Source organism: Ipomoea triloba, chromosome 2 (assembly GCF_003576645.1).
Source record: "Ipomoea triloba cultivar NCNSP0323 chromosome 2, ASM357664v1".
In the NCBI taxonomy this organism is placed as follows: Eukaryota; Viridiplantae; Streptophyta; class Magnoliopsida; order Solanales; family Convolvulaceae; genus Ipomoea; species Ipomoea triloba.
Window position 1 is genome coordinate 16,164,205 of NC_044917.1, and position 18,038 is coordinate 16,182,242.

The 18,038-nt window shown below is 36.2% G+C and overlaps 2 protein-coding genes across 6 annotated transcripts; one reads left to right on the forward strand and one right to left on the reverse strand.

Annotated features, from left to right (window-relative positions):
* Window positions 1-2,636: 2,636 nt before the first annotated feature.
* LOC116010380 (synaptotagmin-4) lies at window positions 2,637-10,804 on the forward strand. Its single transcript, XM_031249765.1, has 14 exons — window positions 2,637-3,248; window positions 4,054-4,128; window positions 4,229-4,336; window positions 4,713-4,745; window positions 4,846-4,935; window positions 5,050-5,175; window positions 5,714-5,857; window positions 5,948-6,352; window positions 7,183-7,314; window positions 7,829-8,053; window positions 8,172-8,447; window positions 9,057-9,182; window positions 9,544-9,849; window positions 10,265-10,804. The coding sequence occupies exons 1-14, from the start codon at window positions 3,063-3,065 to the stop codon at window positions 10,490-10,492; spliced, it is 2,460 nt and encodes an 819-aa protein (XP_031105625.1). The 5' UTR covers window positions 2,637-3,062; the 3' UTR covers window positions 10,493-10,804.
* Window positions 10,805-11,931: 1,127 nt separating this feature from the next.
* On the reverse strand, window positions 11,932-16,851 carry LOC116011188 (intron-encoded DNA endonuclease aI4-like). 5 transcript variants are annotated; one of them, XM_031250718.1, is made up of 5 exons: window positions 15,692-16,851; window positions 13,807-13,978; window positions 13,250-13,298; window positions 13,030-13,124; window positions 11,932-12,376 (listed from the first exon to the last, which is right to left on the reverse strand). In XM_031250718.1, the coding sequence occupies exons 1-3, from the start codon at window positions 16,790-16,792 to the stop codon at window positions 13,282-13,284; spliced, it is 1,290 nt and encodes a 429-aa protein (XP_031106578.1). In that variant the 5' UTR covers window positions 16,793-16,851; the 3' UTR covers window positions 11,932-12,376; window positions 13,030-13,124; window positions 13,250-13,281. The 5 variants fall into 5 exon arrangements, 4 of the variants coding, with proteins under 4 accessions (XP_031106578.1, XP_031106577.1, XP_031106579.1 ...); XM_031250717.1 differs by having other exon boundaries at window positions 13,250-13,416; XM_031250719.1 differs by having other exon boundaries at window positions 13,250-13,540.
* Between the last annotated feature and the right edge of the window lie 1,187 nt (window positions 16,852-18,038).

The following is an 18,038-nucleotide window of genomic DNA, read 5'->3' on the forward strand; positions in this document are numbered from 1 at the left end:
TGATGAAAAAAAAATGTAATATTAGACGCCCAATTTTATTTTGAGTCTAGTTTAGGATTACGCCGAGTACAAGCCTAGTCGATTAAGCGGAATTTACAAGAGTATAAATTTTAATTTATACTTGTAAGTCGTTCGCTTCCACTTTACAAATTGAGAAGAACTTGGAAGATTGATCAAGACTCGTAGACATCCTGGAACGCGACAACATGGTTTGAATTGCAAGAATTAATTCGTTGGAAGAATTAATTTAAGATGAGGATGTTGCAATTAAAAGTCAAAATTGAAGTCAACCATGAATGAGTTCTCTCACGAATATTTTTAGAAGCTAACTCATGCAAAGGAATTATTTTTGGAGATGAGGATGACCTCTTGGAGCAAAATGGCGTGGTCAACCTTGGCCGTGTAGAAGTTCAAAGAAGATGATGACTTGCTCTAAAAATCAAATGGTGATGAGGATGACCTATTTAATAAATAGGGGGAAGGATGACTTTAAGTTGAGGATGACTTGGTCAGAAGTCAATATGAGGATGACTTACCTATTTAATGAAAAGGGAAGGATAACTTTGCTCTTTAATATTGGTGATGAGGATGACTAGCAACATTGAAGAGAAATGGTGATGAGGATGACTTGCTCTTAAGGAAAAATGAAGATGAGGCTGACCGTGTATATCCGTGAAGGAGAAAGGATGACTTGTCTTTTGGAAGTTAAAAATGAGGATGAGGATGACCTACACCTCATTTATCCTAAATGAAGATCAACCTATTATTTCATGCAAGAGGCTGGCCCACGTATCATCCAAATTAAAGGGGGAAGGAACAAATTTATTTTTGAGGCTAAGTACGTATGGCGTGATCAAGGATAAAAATTGGATGACATATTTATTTCAAAAGGAGTCCAACACTTCTAAAAAGGGAAAATATTATTTTTCCCATATAAGGCATGAGGATGACTCCTATAGGTGAAATCAAATATTCTTGGTACTTGGAGCAGAAATCAAATTGAGAAAAATCAATGTAATTTTCGGTGGCATTAATTATGCTCAAGCAAGAGTCACCGAACAGATACATTTCAGAGCAACCTGACTTATGGATTATGAACAAAGTCAAGTGTTCACACTACCAAAGTCAAGGATGGATGGCTACAAGTTACAAGGAAAATTATGTCAGTGATTGAAGAAGAACGTTGGAGGATTATCAGAAGCAAATATTCAAATTCATCTGACAGAGCCATCAAAGTTGACAAAGAACATCTGAATGCATTTAATGCTCTAAACAATCACAACGGGCAAATAGCTAATTCAGCTATTTAAACCCAAGAAGACTTGAAGACAAGTACGGGGAACTACAGAGTTAGATAAGTGTGCAGTGGACACAAAAATTACCACTGAGAGCACAACAAGTGAAATCAGATTAAGAAAGTGCTAAGTATTGAGCTAAACACGAGAGAAATCAAGTCTTGAGAAGTAATACTTTTATTTCTTGAAAGAAACTGTAGGAATGTAGCTTTGTGCAAAACACTTGGGGAAACACTCGTGCACATTTTTGTTTGTCGGGGTCGAATAATGACATTAATGTTTTGAGGCATCTCATTTGTTTGCAAACTTTACAAACGGTATAGCACCACAATGTCATTACGTTATTTAAGGACACGAGTACAATACATGATATTATTTAGCTGATGGTATATATTCGAAATGGGCAACCTTGGTACAAACTATTCATGAATTTCGAGGGCCAAAGAAAAAGTTATTTGCAACAATGCAAGAATCATGTAGAAAAGATGTAGAACATGTATTTGGGGTTCTCTAATCACAATTTGTAATAGTCAATGAACTGACATGTTTTTGGGATAAACGTGTATTGCATGATATAATGTCATCGTGCATTATAATTCATAATATGATCATTGAGGATGAACGTGATGACTGATGAGCAATTAGATATATAAAGTTGGAGGAAAGCACCGGCTCCTAAAGTTGATATAGCCAGAGGTGAGAAAACTCTATTTCAAGAATTTCTTACTCGGACTGAACAAATTAAAATTAAAGATAAAGAAGTTCATTATGCATTTAACAATGTATTGATTGAGCATTTGTAAGAACGATATAGTATTTTTTATAATTAAATGTATATATGTTTTATGCTATATCATTATTGTGGAATAAAATGAAATTAAAAAATAATGTTAAATTGTACTAAAATATTTTTATTTACATAACAAATTATATTTTATATTAAACTAATTAAATTTGAACTAATAAAGTTTTAAATTTTGAGAAACTAAATTATTTTAGTATAGAGTAACATTTGGTATAGAAATGAGGTGTGATGAGTTGGTGATGAATAAAATTTGGTCTAAAAATATTTTTTTATGCGACATTTGGAATAGATTTTTGGTGTTTTGGAGTAAATTGGATTGGAGATGCTAGACAATTAAAGTGCGGAAAATTACAAAAGGGCACACCAAATAAAAAAAAATAAAAACTTGAAATTAATTAATAAATTAAAGAAAGTAGAAAACGTGTTCAAAGTCTTTAAAAAATACGGAGTAGACAACATGTTCAAACTAAGGGTGCTTTCCTTCTTCGCAATAATCAATGGCTCCGTGCCAATCAAGTTTTACCCCTAAACCTAAATGTTGGAAAAGTAAATTTGCAGTGGCGCCTGCCCTGTAAGCGTGTGTACTTTTGGAAAGGTATCCCTCAGACAGCGCATAACATTAACTAACAATGTGTTGTGTCCATTTCCGCAACCTGAAAAATTGAAAACTGTACTAACTCCTACGGATTTGTCTTGTTTTGTTGACTCTGACTTTTCTCGTACCCTCTCTTCAATCTCGCCGTCAGGGGGAATTGCTGCAAAGCGTATTGTAATTCCGTTTTGAGTTGTGGGTCTACGGATGATGCTTGATCATTTGAAATTTTGATAAAGTTCGAGTCTTTGGGAATTGGGTGTTCTTGTTTTTATGAAACGGAGGATTAAAACGAAGTGTGAGCGTTGAGAAATTTGGGTTCATTGACTATCTTCTGAATTGAATTAGTGGGGCTTAAAATTAATTAGAAATGGGGAAGAGAAGGAAGAATTTTAGTGTGAGTGAAGCTATGGAGTCCTTGAATAACTTGCTGGCAGAAAAGCCTTTTCTTCCTGTCCTGGTTCTGTTGTTCTTAATGGTTTGGGGAATTGAGAAGTGGTTTTTCTCCCTCTCAAATTGGGTTCCTCTTGCTTTTGCTGTCTGGGCTGCTTTTCAGGTATGAGTTATTTTCCAGTCAGATTTTATATGAAGTAGATCATGGAACTGCATATAGGTTCTATGTATTTTATTCTCACCTTTATATTTCATATCATACAAAGCTTCAACCTTTGGTTTACTGCATAGAGTTCAATCAATATGATTTTACCATTCTGGTGAGTGATTTGCTTTTCAAAATGACATTCTAGAGATTGCTCAAAAATCCAATGACTGTCTGTTTTCAATGAGAGTTCATTCTTTAACCATCTGACTCTCTCTCAGTTGGCTTGCCTGTAATTTGATTCTTTCTTGATCCTCTGGCCCCCAAGCTCCCATTAGACACTAATGTGCTGTATCGCATAAATGTTGTAATGAAAACTGAGATGGGTTAAGCGGGGATTTTTCTGAGTAATACTCTAATTTTAGTGAATAGGCCAATATTTATATTCTATTATGGTTCTTTTTGTTTGTCTTACCTTCCCTCCACCCGCTGAAAAAATGGGATAAATATATTGTCAAAATTTACTTTCGTTATTCAGAAAGTAGCAGCAGCAATTTAGGTTGTTTAGTGTTGAGTTTCTCAGGCAGAAAAATTATCGCTTCCCTTGTACTATGTTCTTGCTACCTCTTAAACTGGCACCGATCAAAAATCTGTATAATATATTATGAACAACAAATTTTCTAGAATTGGTATAAGTGGCTTGGTCATTCTCTAGAAGTTCATAATGCAGTGCCACATGTAAGGAAACCAAAGTACATTCGATCCTCACAAAAATCATTATTTTCCCGTGATAACATAAGATGCCCACATTATGTATTTGCAGTACACACGTTATCAACGCCACATTCTTGCGGAAGACTTGAATAAGAAATGGATGCAAACATTGCTGCAAAATTCAGTAAATTTCATCTCAATTTCTTCCTTTCATTTTGAAATATCATCTTGGAATGAGGATCAGTAATCTCTTCTTTTTTTGCTTTATTTTCATACAATTACAGCAAGCTACACCTTTGGAACAATGTGAGTGGCTAAACAAGCTACTATTGGAAATTTGGCCGAACTTCATCGGTAAAAGGCTGTCTTTGAGGTTCGCTTACATGGTTGAGGTGAATTCTGCATTCTATTTTCAGTATATATAATTGTTTCATAAAATAAGATTCTTAACATGCAGTAGGGTATCAGTCTGCCATGTTTTCCTGGACTGCCGATGACCCATATATGAGCAAGAAAATATCTATTTCTTCCTAAAATTAAATATTTTTCCTGTTTGTTTGCTACCTTTGACTATGTAGATGCCTTTTGCCATGTTTTACTTTTTATTTTTATTTTCTCAGCACATAAGTATATTCTCCTTCACTCTATATATTATGTATAATAAAATGAAACATTCATAATAACTTGATTCACCTCTGATTCTGATATTTATGGGGCATTAGCTAAAATATTTGTCTTTTTATTTTTATTCTTTTCCCTGTTTTGTAGAGGCGTTTGAAACATCGTAAACCGAGGATCATTGTAAGTTTCATTCTGTGCCCCATGTGAAATGGGTAATGACCATGAATTACTAGAACGATTAGAGGTTGCCAGGAATCATTAGCTTTATTCATGCGTGTAGGAAAAGATTGAATTACAAGAATTTTCACTAGGTTCTCGTCCTCCAATCCTGGGGATTCACGGAATCAGGTGGTCAACATCAGGTGATCAGGTTTGATTTTTTATTATTTCCTTGGAAATTATATTTTATACTTTTCTTTCATTTATCTTTATATTTCAGAAATAGGGAATAGATAAGAATACTGACACTTCCCTTTTTCAACAGCGAATCTTGCATATGGGCTTTGATTGGGACACTGATGATATTAGTGTATTATTGCTGGCTAAGCTGGGAAAGCCATTGATGGGAACTGCACGGATAGTGATTAACAGCCTACATATCAAGGGTGATGTATGTGACATTCTCGCTTTCTACCCTTTTACAAGAAATTAACTTTGAAACTAAAGTTCCTGAGATAAAAAATATTTGAAAGCTATCATTATCACATTGCTTGATTACAGAAGGAGAGATACCATTTTTATATTGGAGTGAGAACCATGATCATGAAACCAATTGTTGGTAATATCACAGCTACTTATGGGAATGGGAATATTGCAATTATCTGTGGGATTTGAAGATTTTCTTGCATCTATGGGAATGCATAGGTGATTGAGTTATAGCCTGATGTCAAATTTTCAAATGCAGTATAATATTGAGAGTGGATTTTATTTTAATGTTGCTCTCAGTTTTGGATGTTTATCTTTTGTTTATTATTTATGTATATACTACATAACTGTTTTTGGCAGATAGTCTCTATTACCTTATGGCATGTTCAAATACTTAATTCACTTTTTCTTTTTCCTTTTCTTTGAGCCTATGGTTTTCCACCTTTAGCTCAGCTATATGATTTGTTATGCCAAATAACAGTTTGACAATCTACACCATACAGCTTCAATTGATTCCAGTTCTTGATGGAAAGGCAATCTTATACTCTTTCGTCTCAACTCCGGAAGTTAGGATTGGCATTGCATTTGGAAGTGGTGGAAGCCAGTCTCTTCCAGCAACAGAGGTGCCGGGTGTTTCTGCATGGCTGGTATAGTTCTGAATTAGCAACAGAGGTTCCCACCTTCTTCGTACTAAAATGGCTGTTTATCATGTTTGTGCACATCTTTTGGTCTTACAGGTTAAGGTTGCAACGGATCTGTTAGTTAAAAGGATGGTTGAACCTCGACGCAATTGTTTAGCTTTACCTGCCGTGAACTTGGAGAAAAAAGCTGTTGGCGGTGTATTATCTGTCACTGTAATATCAGCAAGCCAAATTTCGAGGAGTATTTCCAGGAAACAACAGAGCCCAGTTACAGATGATTGTACAGATGGTCTTCTTGATTATAAAGATCTGCGTACATTTGTGGAGGTTGAACTCGAGGAGTTAAGTAGAAAAACCGATGTCAAACCAGGTTCATGCCCTAGATGGGACTCGAAATTCAATATGACTCTACATGATGACACGGGGACCCTTAGGTTCAATCTATATGAATGTACTCCTGGCAGTGTGAAGTGCGATTATCTAACCAGCTGTGAAATAAAGGTAAAGCTAACTCGTATCAGCTTTCTCCAAATTACTGTTATCTTAGCTCTGAATATCTAGATGTTGCCGAAGGTCAAAGCTATATTGCCCTTTTCAGTTAGTCATTCCAACAGGAACATTTAAGATAACAAACCTTGACCACATTCAAAGGCTAGCCTTTACCAATCTATATACACAACAGTGTTATCCTGAGCACTGGAATTGCCTAACTCTTTGTTTTAGATTAGGCGATAAGTTTCCAGAAGGGGATTAAAATGAATACTTACTCTATTCTAGAATTATAACGACTTTTCTTTATAATATCTGGCCATTAAGGATGTGTATAATTTATTTAGGAAAAAAAGTCAAATAGGCCCCTAAACTTTATTCGAAAAGCCAATTAGGGCCTTGAACTTTTCAAAAGTGTAATTAAGTCCATCAAATATTATGTTGGGGCATTGAAGCCGCAAAACCGGTTAGTGACCTGCTATTACAGGTCACTAGGGTCGGTCGCCTGTGTTAGTGTCCAGAAATGGCTGAATTGTTGCCGGAACCCTACACTAACTGGTTTTTGGGCTTCAATGCCCCAAAATAACATGTTGATGGACTTAATTGGACTTTTTAAAAGTTCAGGGACTTAATTGACTTTTCGAATAAAGTTTAGGGGTCTATTTGACCCTTTTCCCATTTATTTATATATACGAAATATATGTATGTCTATTGGCAAACCTGTAAAAAATTAGCATGTCTATATATACACCCATATTGTAGCCTTCTTCCATTAGTGGCCTAAATCTACAAGATTTTTTTTACATATCATTTAACATGGATTTTATTGACCAATGAAACAGATGAAATATGTTCCGGATGATTCGACAATATTTTGGGCAGCTGATGGTGAGTCTGCAATCACTAGGCAAGCTGAGTTTTGTGGCAAGGAAATTGACATGGTGGTTCCATTTGAGGGGGTTAATTCAGGGGAGGTATGAATGATAATTCGTAGTAATGTTGGTTTTTTCTGCAAGATGAAAGAATCTTATACTTCTAGTTTCAGTTTTCAGTTGCTTTCAAGTTTCCATGTCAGTAAGATGATCTTTTGGTATATTTGATTCAGACAGGGGTCATTGAATTTGAACCTAGATCTACAACTTGGAAAGGAATGTAGCTTACCGCCAAACTACTTAACTACTCCTTGAATTTCCATGTGAATTAGATGATAATGTAGCATTATTATGGAAAAATGACTATATTCTAAACCCATTCTACTAGACTGAAATAGTGCTTTCATGCACGGGTGGACTTTGGTACTAGAATATGGATATTAGCGTATTTCTATCACTCTCAGAAGTTTCCTGTCCTGTTTTCATTTGGAAGTGTCGATTGCAAAATACGTAAATACATACATTTTCTTTGTTTGGTTATATCTTTTAGCTTTCATGTAATGAGCAGATGGAATTTAGTTGGTAATAATTAATTTTTCTTGTATGACTATTGCAGTTGTCAGTAAAACTTGCCTTGAAAGAATGGCAATTTTCTGATGGATCTCATACCACAAGACTTCCCCATATTGGCTCTCAACCATCACTCAATGGCTCGTCCAACTTTCCTTTAAACACCGGTAGAAAAATTTATGTTACTGTGATCGAAGGGAAAAACCTTCCCTCAAAAGGTCGACATGGCAAGTCTGGCTCTGGAACCTATGTCAAGCTGCAGTACGGGAAGGTATTGATCCTCTATCAATGTTTCGGTTTTGAGTTTCTCTTTTTGATAACCCTTGAATTGTACTTGCTTCCGGAACATAAGTTGACTATATCTTTGGTTATGCAAAACCTTTTTTTAGGCTCTAAAACGAACTAGAACTGCCCCACATACTTCAGATCCAGAGTGGAATCACAAGTTTGAATTTGATGAAATTGGCGGTGGTGAATATCTGAAGATAAAGTGTTTCATTGAAGAAAGGTTTAGTGACGAGAATATTGGTAGTGCACGAGTAAACTTAGAAGGACTCGTAGAAGGGTCTCCAAAGGACGTTTGGATTCCCCTTGAAAAGGTTAATTCTGGAGAACTGCGACTTCACATAGAAGCAGTGCGAGTTGATGATTATGAAGGATCCAAGGTATGCTCTACAATAGTTATTAGTTTCACTAAATTGAATGCTTAAAATTGTTAGTAGGTGTACTAATGTGAGGAAAAGGTTTCTGAATGAGTGAATAGAAAGAACACACAGCCCTATATGTACCTCAAGTGGCCAACCGGGCCATTTTGAATCTAACCGGTTGGCCGAAGCTCTAGACGCCTAAGATTGGGCCAAAGTCACTCAACTGGGCTATAATGCACATGGGCCAAACCACACTAAAAGATTAAATCCAACCAATTAGCTCGTCTAACCCATGACCTTATAAACCCATATTTTCTCTCTTATTTTATCAATGCAGGACTCTTAACAACCTCTAAGAAGGGAACAAGACAAATTATTTCCTTATGACCACCTACTCAAATCCATAAAAATCTCCATGCTACCTAATATATATACATTCCATAACAGTAGTAAAAATAAAAACAAAAATGTAAAAAGCTTTTGCTGCACTTTGATGTCAGTACTGAAATGGCATAAGCTTATTAAGAGTCTCATATGTTCTCTTAAATTTCATAAAATATGCAGTAAGAGACAACTTGTGTTTCTCTTTTAATTTGTTCTCTCGTTTCCTCTTTCCTTTTTGTTCAGGGTCCACGAAACGGCTGGATTGAACTTACTCTCATTGAGGGAAGAGACCTTATTGCCGCTGATTTCAGAGGAACAAGTGATCCATATGTGAGAGTACACTATGGAAATCTGAAGAGAAGAACAAAGGTTAGCCTGATTTTTATCTTAACATGACTTTGTGTACAATGATCATGTGGCACATAATCACTAATGCTATGAATGCTGCTGTCAATCGGTGGTATGGAAAGAGTCATTTTGTTCCTGAAACTGTACTTTTTCACCGCATTTGGATCATGAAATGGAATGTCTATTAGGAACAATCGCTTTAGTTTTATAGACTGAGTTGAATCCGGGTCTTCGAAAATACTGTTATTGGATATTGTCATTTTAGCGAGTCCAGAATAACGTACTTTTTTGAAGTACGTTCACATGTTTGCTAATAGATGATTTTTCGAGAATAGTTTTCTCAGATAATTATGTATTGCATGCCCTACTTTGTTGTGTGCAGGTTATGTATAAAACTCTGAATCCACAGTGGCACCAGACCTTAGAATTTCCCGATGATGGTAGTCCGATGTCATTGCATGTGAAGGACCATAATGCTTTGTTACCAGAATCGAGCATAGGCGATTGTGTCATAGAATATCAAAGGTTTCCTCGAAATCAAATGTTTGACAAGTGGATTCCCCTTCAAGGTGTGAGAAGAGGAGAGATTCATATTCAAATCACGCGCAAAGTTCCAGACCTAGAAAAGAAACCAAGTGTGGACGCTGTGTCTTCAGTAGCTAAAGCACGGCATGACATTTCTCAGCAGGTAATTGTAACTCTATGAATTGAAAGATATGCCTCGTGCCCCCGTCTCAACTCAAACGTTAAGCTAATAGTAAGACTACAGACTACACATTTATATTTATCTTTAGTGTTGTAAAAATTAGCCTAGGCGCCAGGCGTCCCTAGGCTGAGGCGAAAAGGGGTGTAAGCGGTTGCTCGTTGGCCGACTGACTAGGTGGCTGAGTCATCCGAAACCCTTTTTTTAATTGATTTTTTCGCTCAAAACAACGTCGTTTTGAGCGATTTTTTTTTTTTTTTTAAATTAGGCGGCTGCCTAGGAACCCGACTAGGGCCTAGCGCCTTTTGCAACATTGTAATTATGTTTCATACTTCGTCCTACGCATCATTTATGTACAAGTTCAGAAACAACAACCTTTTTTTTTGTCATTATTGATCAGATGAAGCAAATGATGATCAAGCTTCAGTCCCTAGTGGATGACAATGACCATGAAGGACTCTCAACATCATTGCACGAGCTAGAAAGCCTCCACGAAACCCAAGAAGACTTCATGCTCCAGCTGGAGAACGAGCAGGCGCTTCTACTAAACAAGATAAACGAACTCGGCCAGGAAATCTTCAACTCCTCGTCGTCAACAAACTTGGATAGAAAATCTACATTTCCTTGACAGATGCAACTGCTTCTTCATCAGCGCTCCTCTTTCCCGTGCATTAAGGTACTCTTCTCAGTTCTCACACAGAATTCATTACCGGTGGATGGATAACAGAATCCAGAAACTTCAATTTGTTGTCTTGTAATTTGTATAGTGAATAATGGAGCTGTGGCTTTCAATATAGTGCAAGTGTGTGTAGCCTTATGTAGTTGGCAATCATATAGTGAAAATAACATGTTTATATGTTGAATGTTTGCAAGATTGAGTGATGGATATATGATTTAATGATAGGAATGCAATAGTATATTCTTTTTTGGGTATTTTAAAGATATGATTTTATTGTGTTAGTATCCCTTGAGAAGTGATATCTTTCTTCTTCTTTTTTTTTTTTTTTTTTTTTTTCTAAATTATGAGTATAATATACATATTAATGAATATTGTTAGTCACTTGTAGTACTATCAAAACATGTCTGCAGGTTGTAACTCGCAATATGGGCAGGCCTAGGAAATACTAGCCATGTAATTGCTTGTTAAATTCTTTTTGACATAGAAAAGTAGCTCACACTAAGATAGCCTTTGGTAGCAAAAGGCTCTATTTGACATGCTTAGCTTATAAGTCAATTTAAAATTAAAAATTAAAAATTAAAAAGTTAGTAACTACTAGCTTAGTTTGAAACACTATTTAAGATGTCGTTTCAAAACAAGTTATTATTTTAAACTTTTCATATTTTACTAAACAAAGCTTATAACTTATTTGTATAAGCTCTATATCAAGCATAGCCTTTGTGGGAATTGAAAATTATTGTCATGTTTGATACAACCTTTGGGTGGGGTTCTTTTCCCGAGGTAACGGGGAATGTAAAAAATTTATTCAATTATATGTTTATCATTTTTAGCACTAAGTTAAAAATAAAAACCTCTCTTAGCTTATAAGCATAAGGTATTTTCCTCTCTAGCAACTACATACCGCTACTTAACTAAAGATAACACATTATTGAAAAGAAAAGGGAAAATGATCAAATAAGCCTCTAAACTTTACACCTAACATGTCAAATTGAGTCAATTAAGTCCAATAACCGGTAAATGACCTGTAATAACAGGTCATTTTAATTTTGGCAGCAAAATTCGGCGATCAGCGACGACCGCCGGTCGCCGAATTTTATCGCATATCACAGATCATTTACCGGTTATTGGATTTAATTGACTCAATTTGACATATTAAAAGGTTTAATTGATCCTTTTTTTTTATGTTTATAGTTTGTGTTTTTTTTTTTCCTGCAATGTATATATATATACACGCGCAAGGGAGACGGAATGACCTCTGTGGTATGTATGCATATAATGTATTTTATAGGAAAATTCTTTGTGCTCCAACTTAGATAATCTCGAACATATATCGCATCACGTAATATCAATACTCAACACTTCCAAGTTGTCGAGGGCACTACAACATATTTTTTTGAAAACAAAAAGCTAGAATAGATTACTGCAAAAATGCCGAAACAAAGTTAAGAGGAACAGAATCCCAAATTCCAATACAATGTGTTATCTTGACTATAAGCTGAAGAAGCTAGAAAATGAGCTATCATATTAGACGATCTAGGAACTAGACTAACTGGACAATTAAGAAAAGAGGACATAACAACTCTACATTCGTCAATAATAATGCCAATATAGGAACGAAGATCAATGTTAGGAGTCGTTAGAAACCATGTAGAGTGGAGCAATCCGTGAAAAGGTGAGCCGAAGACATCCGGCGACCCTTGAGCCACGATAAGACATTCCGCCATGAGAGGGCTATCGCACTACGGTTAAGGACCATTAATAGCAGCAATAAACTCCCCAACGGTTAAGGACCATTAATAGCAGCAATAAACTCCCCAATCGATGACAGCAGCACTGCAAAAACAAGTATAAGGGTGTCCCCATTAAGGACCTCCATAGCATGACTAAACCACATGGGAAAAGCATTGCCAACAACACATGAGATTGGTAAGGAAGATTCATGCCAAACAAGTTGGGCAAAATCACACAAAATTAGGGCATGCATTGTGTCTTCATGAGGAACTCCACATAGAGCATGATGGATTCCACCCTCTTTATAAGAGGGTTTGAAGTGGTGGGTAGAATATTATTAAGAGCTTTCCAAAGAAAAGTCTTCCTTTTGGGAGGGGTCTTCATTTTTCATAAAGAAACCCATTTATTAAAGCCACTAGCATTATCATCAAATTCCCCAATAATGAGTCATCATAGGCTGGACTTTAAAAAAAAAAAAAATCATATGCTGGACTTAAAGGGGGACTCTGATGATACAATCCACATCACTAGGTAGAAAAATAAATAAAAACACAATAGTCTTTAACACAAACAAAAAAAATATTTAAACTAAAAAACACAATAAAATATAAATATGACAGGTTAGGAAAACATGTCCACAACGGAGTTCATGGTAAATTTAAATCAGTAAAGCACAAAAGAACAATAACAATTTTGACTCTCTAAGAAAACTTTAATATATGCATTTGGATATCAAAAGAATAAATTAATCTTACCTTTCATAAACATACAATTGGCAGATTATATTTTTAAGGCACCATTTAGGGCCATTAGTGACTTCCCCAGAGAGATCATTCGTGGACTCATTGAGCTGCATGAAGTGCAAATAGATACATATCAAAAGATGAGTTCAAACAAGATATTAAAAACTCGGAAATATTTCATATAAGCAATTCTAATTACAATTGATGCATACACTTATATAAAATGTCTCACCTTCAAGAAAGACCACACTAGGGAAGTTTTGGTTAATTCCTTGCAGTGTCTGCAAAGGATCAGCGGCATGAACAAAATGTCTTTTCTGTTTTCTTTTTTAAATATAGAAATTAGGAACAAGAGAATTGAGTATGGTCACTACAGCAGCTAGTTAGCATTTTGAAAACCTATCACAAAAAGTTAGCTGTCATTCCCTTTAAGTTCCCATACATCCAGTGTATCAAAAATTGCTGATGATAGAAGGTAATCCCTGAAAACCATGATCTCAGATTTTAACCCTAGCTTACGTTCCTGCAAAGTTAGCAAGACAAATAAAAAGCAACATAAACTTTGCAATAAACGTCGATGTAGAGGATGGTGCATTTTTCACACAAATATGCTCCCCCATCCTTTGTTCACCTCACAATAACAACCTTAGAAGTGAATGTGAATCTACCAATGTATATTATAATCTTGCATAGACAAATTAATAAAAAACATAAAGGAACCTTCTGTGAAGATTTTGGCATTTTTAACATAATATTCTGTCAAGTAAATGAATACTTGACAAAGTTTACCTTTCTTCACTGTGCTGTCATCCATAGCTTTATATTCCACGTTCTTCAAAGCAAGTTCCACACTATAGCCGCCCAAGTTTAAAGAGTCTCTTGTGCCAACAAACCCACAAGGACCGCTCTTTGATTCACAGCCTGAGGGTAATACAGGTCTAATAACATAGCAAACTTTCCCCTGTAACAGAGAAGAAGAAATATCGGTACATCAAAGTGAAATCCAATGTCCTTTTTCTTTAGAAAAACAAATAATAAGGCTACAAATTGAAAATCCAAGACTGTAAAGGTTGAAGGTCATGTTCCTGTATGGTACTAGGAATACATTGTTTTAAAAGAGCAATAGTTTTCCTAATACTGTACACTTGAGAAACGATTTCTACTGCTTAATCAATTATTTTCTGATTACTTATCAAAGTTTCTTTGAGTATACTCTACGCAGCTTTAGGTATTTTCTAACCACCCCCTACCCCCAATCGTAAAATCGCATGCAATCCCTATAGAACTTTATCGTGAAGCTTAGAATGATGCTTAAAAATTTTTATATGAAAGAATGAAAACCATATATTTAATGTCATGAAATTATATATAATGATACAAATATTATCTCAAGGCTCAGAAAGATAAAAAGCAATTTTAATATACAGACCCAAAGGCCAAATCAGTATATTTGCCATTAGATTTAACTAGGACAGAGAAAGATGACAATATCTTCTATTGTCACCTCACTCAACTGCTCCATCACCAGATGCAAGTGCATCAGGAGAAACAAGTGAAAATTTGTCAATAACAGAAATAGATATTAGAACCTCTCTGGCAGCATTCATCAATATATGATGAAATTCTTTAAAGCATTCAGTGGCTCAGTGCCAAGAGATCCATGCAATATAGTGAATTAGTGATGGGATTTCCTATACTTAAATCAGGATAAAAATACCGGTAAAGTACTATATTTTTTCCCAATTCAGAGCAAAGCCACCAGAGATAGAGTTGCAATCTCAGGTACTAGCTTAAAAGTTGTAGGTTTTTGGTTACCATTCTGACTACTAACTGCATAGCATCAATCACTGGGTCTAGATAACCTCATTTCCCATTTCCCATCATTTAAGTCATACATAATTCTTAAAAGTTAGTTTGTTAAGATCACAATAGATATAACACAAAAAGGAGAAGTCAGCCTGCATTCACAATCTGATAACTAAAGCTCTGAAGGTATAGACCAATCTTCAACGTGCTGTAATATGAAAATGGAAAATTAAAAATTGTAACCACACAATAAAGAAAATCCATACCGCTATGCTACTATCTTAAAGATATTATATTACAATAATTATCAAAAACACATTTTGACCCTGACACAGCATAAACTAATCACAACAATCATCTAGATCAGTCAGCATAAGCTAATCTTCATCGCATGAGAAAGAAACAGCAGATTACAACAAATGCACAACCTAGGCTAAATATAGAGGGGTCCAAGATTTAGTTGAAACATAGGGAATTTCAATATGCCAGTTGAAATCCAAGTGTTATTAAAACTCACCAAAAAAATGAAGCTTTTGGTGGAATATCATGACAAATAGTAAAACTTATAAAATCACTCCATAAAAATGATAGAACAGTAGTAGAGGCTGTGAATGGAACATCATACGACATTAATTCTTCAATTCAAAATATACAAAGAAACAAAAGCTCAGGCTTGATGAATCAATCCATAAAACAGTAAAATTAGGAGGCACAAACAATCTTTATTACATTTATGAATAAATAAACATAAGTGTATACCAATCACCATCCTTTACCCTTCCAATAACCCTATCCACCGTCAAAGTATTGGTTCCAGAACAATGTTAAGTAAATATAAATGGCTGAATAGAAGAAAGGTGGACTATACCACCAAGTTATTCCATTTGTCTACGAAAGCTAGCCATGCTTTATGGTTCATACTGGAAGGTTCAAATGCTTTGAGATCACAAAGCCTATAATATTCATCAACAAGGAAGAACCGCCGTGATTTCCTACTTCTCCAAGTAGTTGATCTAAAGTAACCTAAAACCATGGCAACATCTTTTGGACTTTGTACAGACCATTCATAGTAACCATTTCGACCACTATCAAAGTAGATATCTCCACCAAATACAACCTTATAAGACTCCACATCTTGCAGATGTTTACTAGTTATCCGAATACTTAGTTGAGGTATTTGATGCTTCATAGTAATACCAATGACACCATTAGCATCAAAGAATCCCGCAAACCAGTTCGATTTGGAATCCAGAGTAACAGGTAAAACTACTGGAATATCATGTACTTGACAAACACGATGCAATTGAATTAGCCTTGGGGAATGCCTAATGTGGCCATTAATACAATTCATGAGCTTAATCATACCAATCTGATCATGCAGTCTATAACGATAAGATTTAGCACCTGACCTCATTTTAATACTTCCACCAAGCATATGTTGGGCATATCGTACTAGCGCTATATCTTCAAGGCCAATAGTGATTTCAAGAGAAGTATGGCCTTTGTTGTTAACTTGAAGACTTCCATCGCCATCGATAATTCCAGCTAGCCATTCACAGAAGGGTTTAGGATAAGTTGTTGCAGAAGCAGTCTTTGAGGCTCCTACTAGGCTGCTTTTATGTCGCAGGTTACCTACATTGCGAAACGGGAGGAGCCCTCCACCAAAATTCTTCATCAACGCTAGAGATAAACCGCCATGGGAGGAAACCAAACAAATCGCATTGTTGTCGAGTTCTGGGTTGCTATTGGATCTGTAAAAGCAACGAACTTTCTTCTCTCCAAGCAGTAGCAGGCACGGGGCGGAGGGTGAGGGGATGGGTCTCGGGTTCGGGTCCGGGGAGGCAGATTGAGCCCTCAGAGAGCGATAATTTTGGAAAGAATAAGAGGCCTGAAGCGAGCGGTTCCACCGGAGAGTAGAAGAGGAGAGAGACGGGTGAAGGGATCGCCTGAAGAATCTTAGAGCATCCATTTTTTCTGCTTCTGTATTCGCCGGAGCGGAGCTTTTGTTAGAGTAGGAAGGGTTTATTTGGGCTGATTTTTTTGATTTTTTTAATAATTGATGTGATTTTATTTATTTATTTATGAGAAATTTAATAAATTCATAATTAATCTATATCTATACTTCTATACTATTAATAAAAATAAAATCATCCATGTTAATTTCCCACACCCAAAATATGGTAATACAATTTCTATTCACACTATAATTTTATATTAAAATATGGTAATACAAATCCTAATACAATATATTCTTTCATACTTTCTTATTCCTAATACAATTCTAGATTTCTAGATTAAAATTAGATCAAATTGCCATTTTGGTCCACTGACTATAGGGGTCCTATTTATTGCAATCCACGACTTTCAAAATTGTTAATTTCGTACCTTAACTATTCAATTTTTATCAATTTCGGTCACTCCAACCAAATTTTACCAAAAAGGCGAAAAATAGTAAAGGGTAAAATAATGAAGGTATTTTAGTCATTTCACATATTTTTCCCTCTTCTCCGATGAATCCATATTTTCTTCTTCTTCTATAGCGATGCAACAACCACCATCGATAGCCACTACCAACCGGTCACCACGTCGACGTTGGAGTAGCATGGCGACAACAGCAGCAGATCGGCGAGCAAAGCTGGACAAAGGAGCTGGACCATAGTCTTCCCCTCCATCGTCTTCCCACTCCATTTTCCACGACCAAGAACACGAATCGCCTCCAACCACACCACAGCCACCATTGTCCACCACTAACAACTCCAACGAGCTGTAGCATGGCTGGACCTCCTCCCCGATAGGACGACAACCTCCGGCGAGCTAGTGACAACCTCATATGCTTCCCGTTGGCGAGCAGTAGATCAGTCAAGGAAACTGGGCGTTTGTTAGCCGCTGCAAAACGGCGACATTGCGGCAAGTCTATGCGACGACGGCAATGGTGGGTTTGCTTGGTAAACGACAGCGATGTGAAGAACAGCCCGACGATGAGGAGGCGTGAACAGGGCGACACGAACTGGCAGCTCTCTTCCCTCCAAGCAGCGGCTTTGGACCGAAAATGAAGAAGAAAGATGGTTTCATTTTACAGAAAAAGAAAGTGGCTGTCGATGGTGGTTGTTGGACTGTTCTTCACATCACTCCAGAGAAGAAAGTGGTTGTTAGTGGTGGTTGTTGCATTCGCTAGAGAAGAAGAAGAAAAGATGGATTCGCCAGAGAAGAGGGAA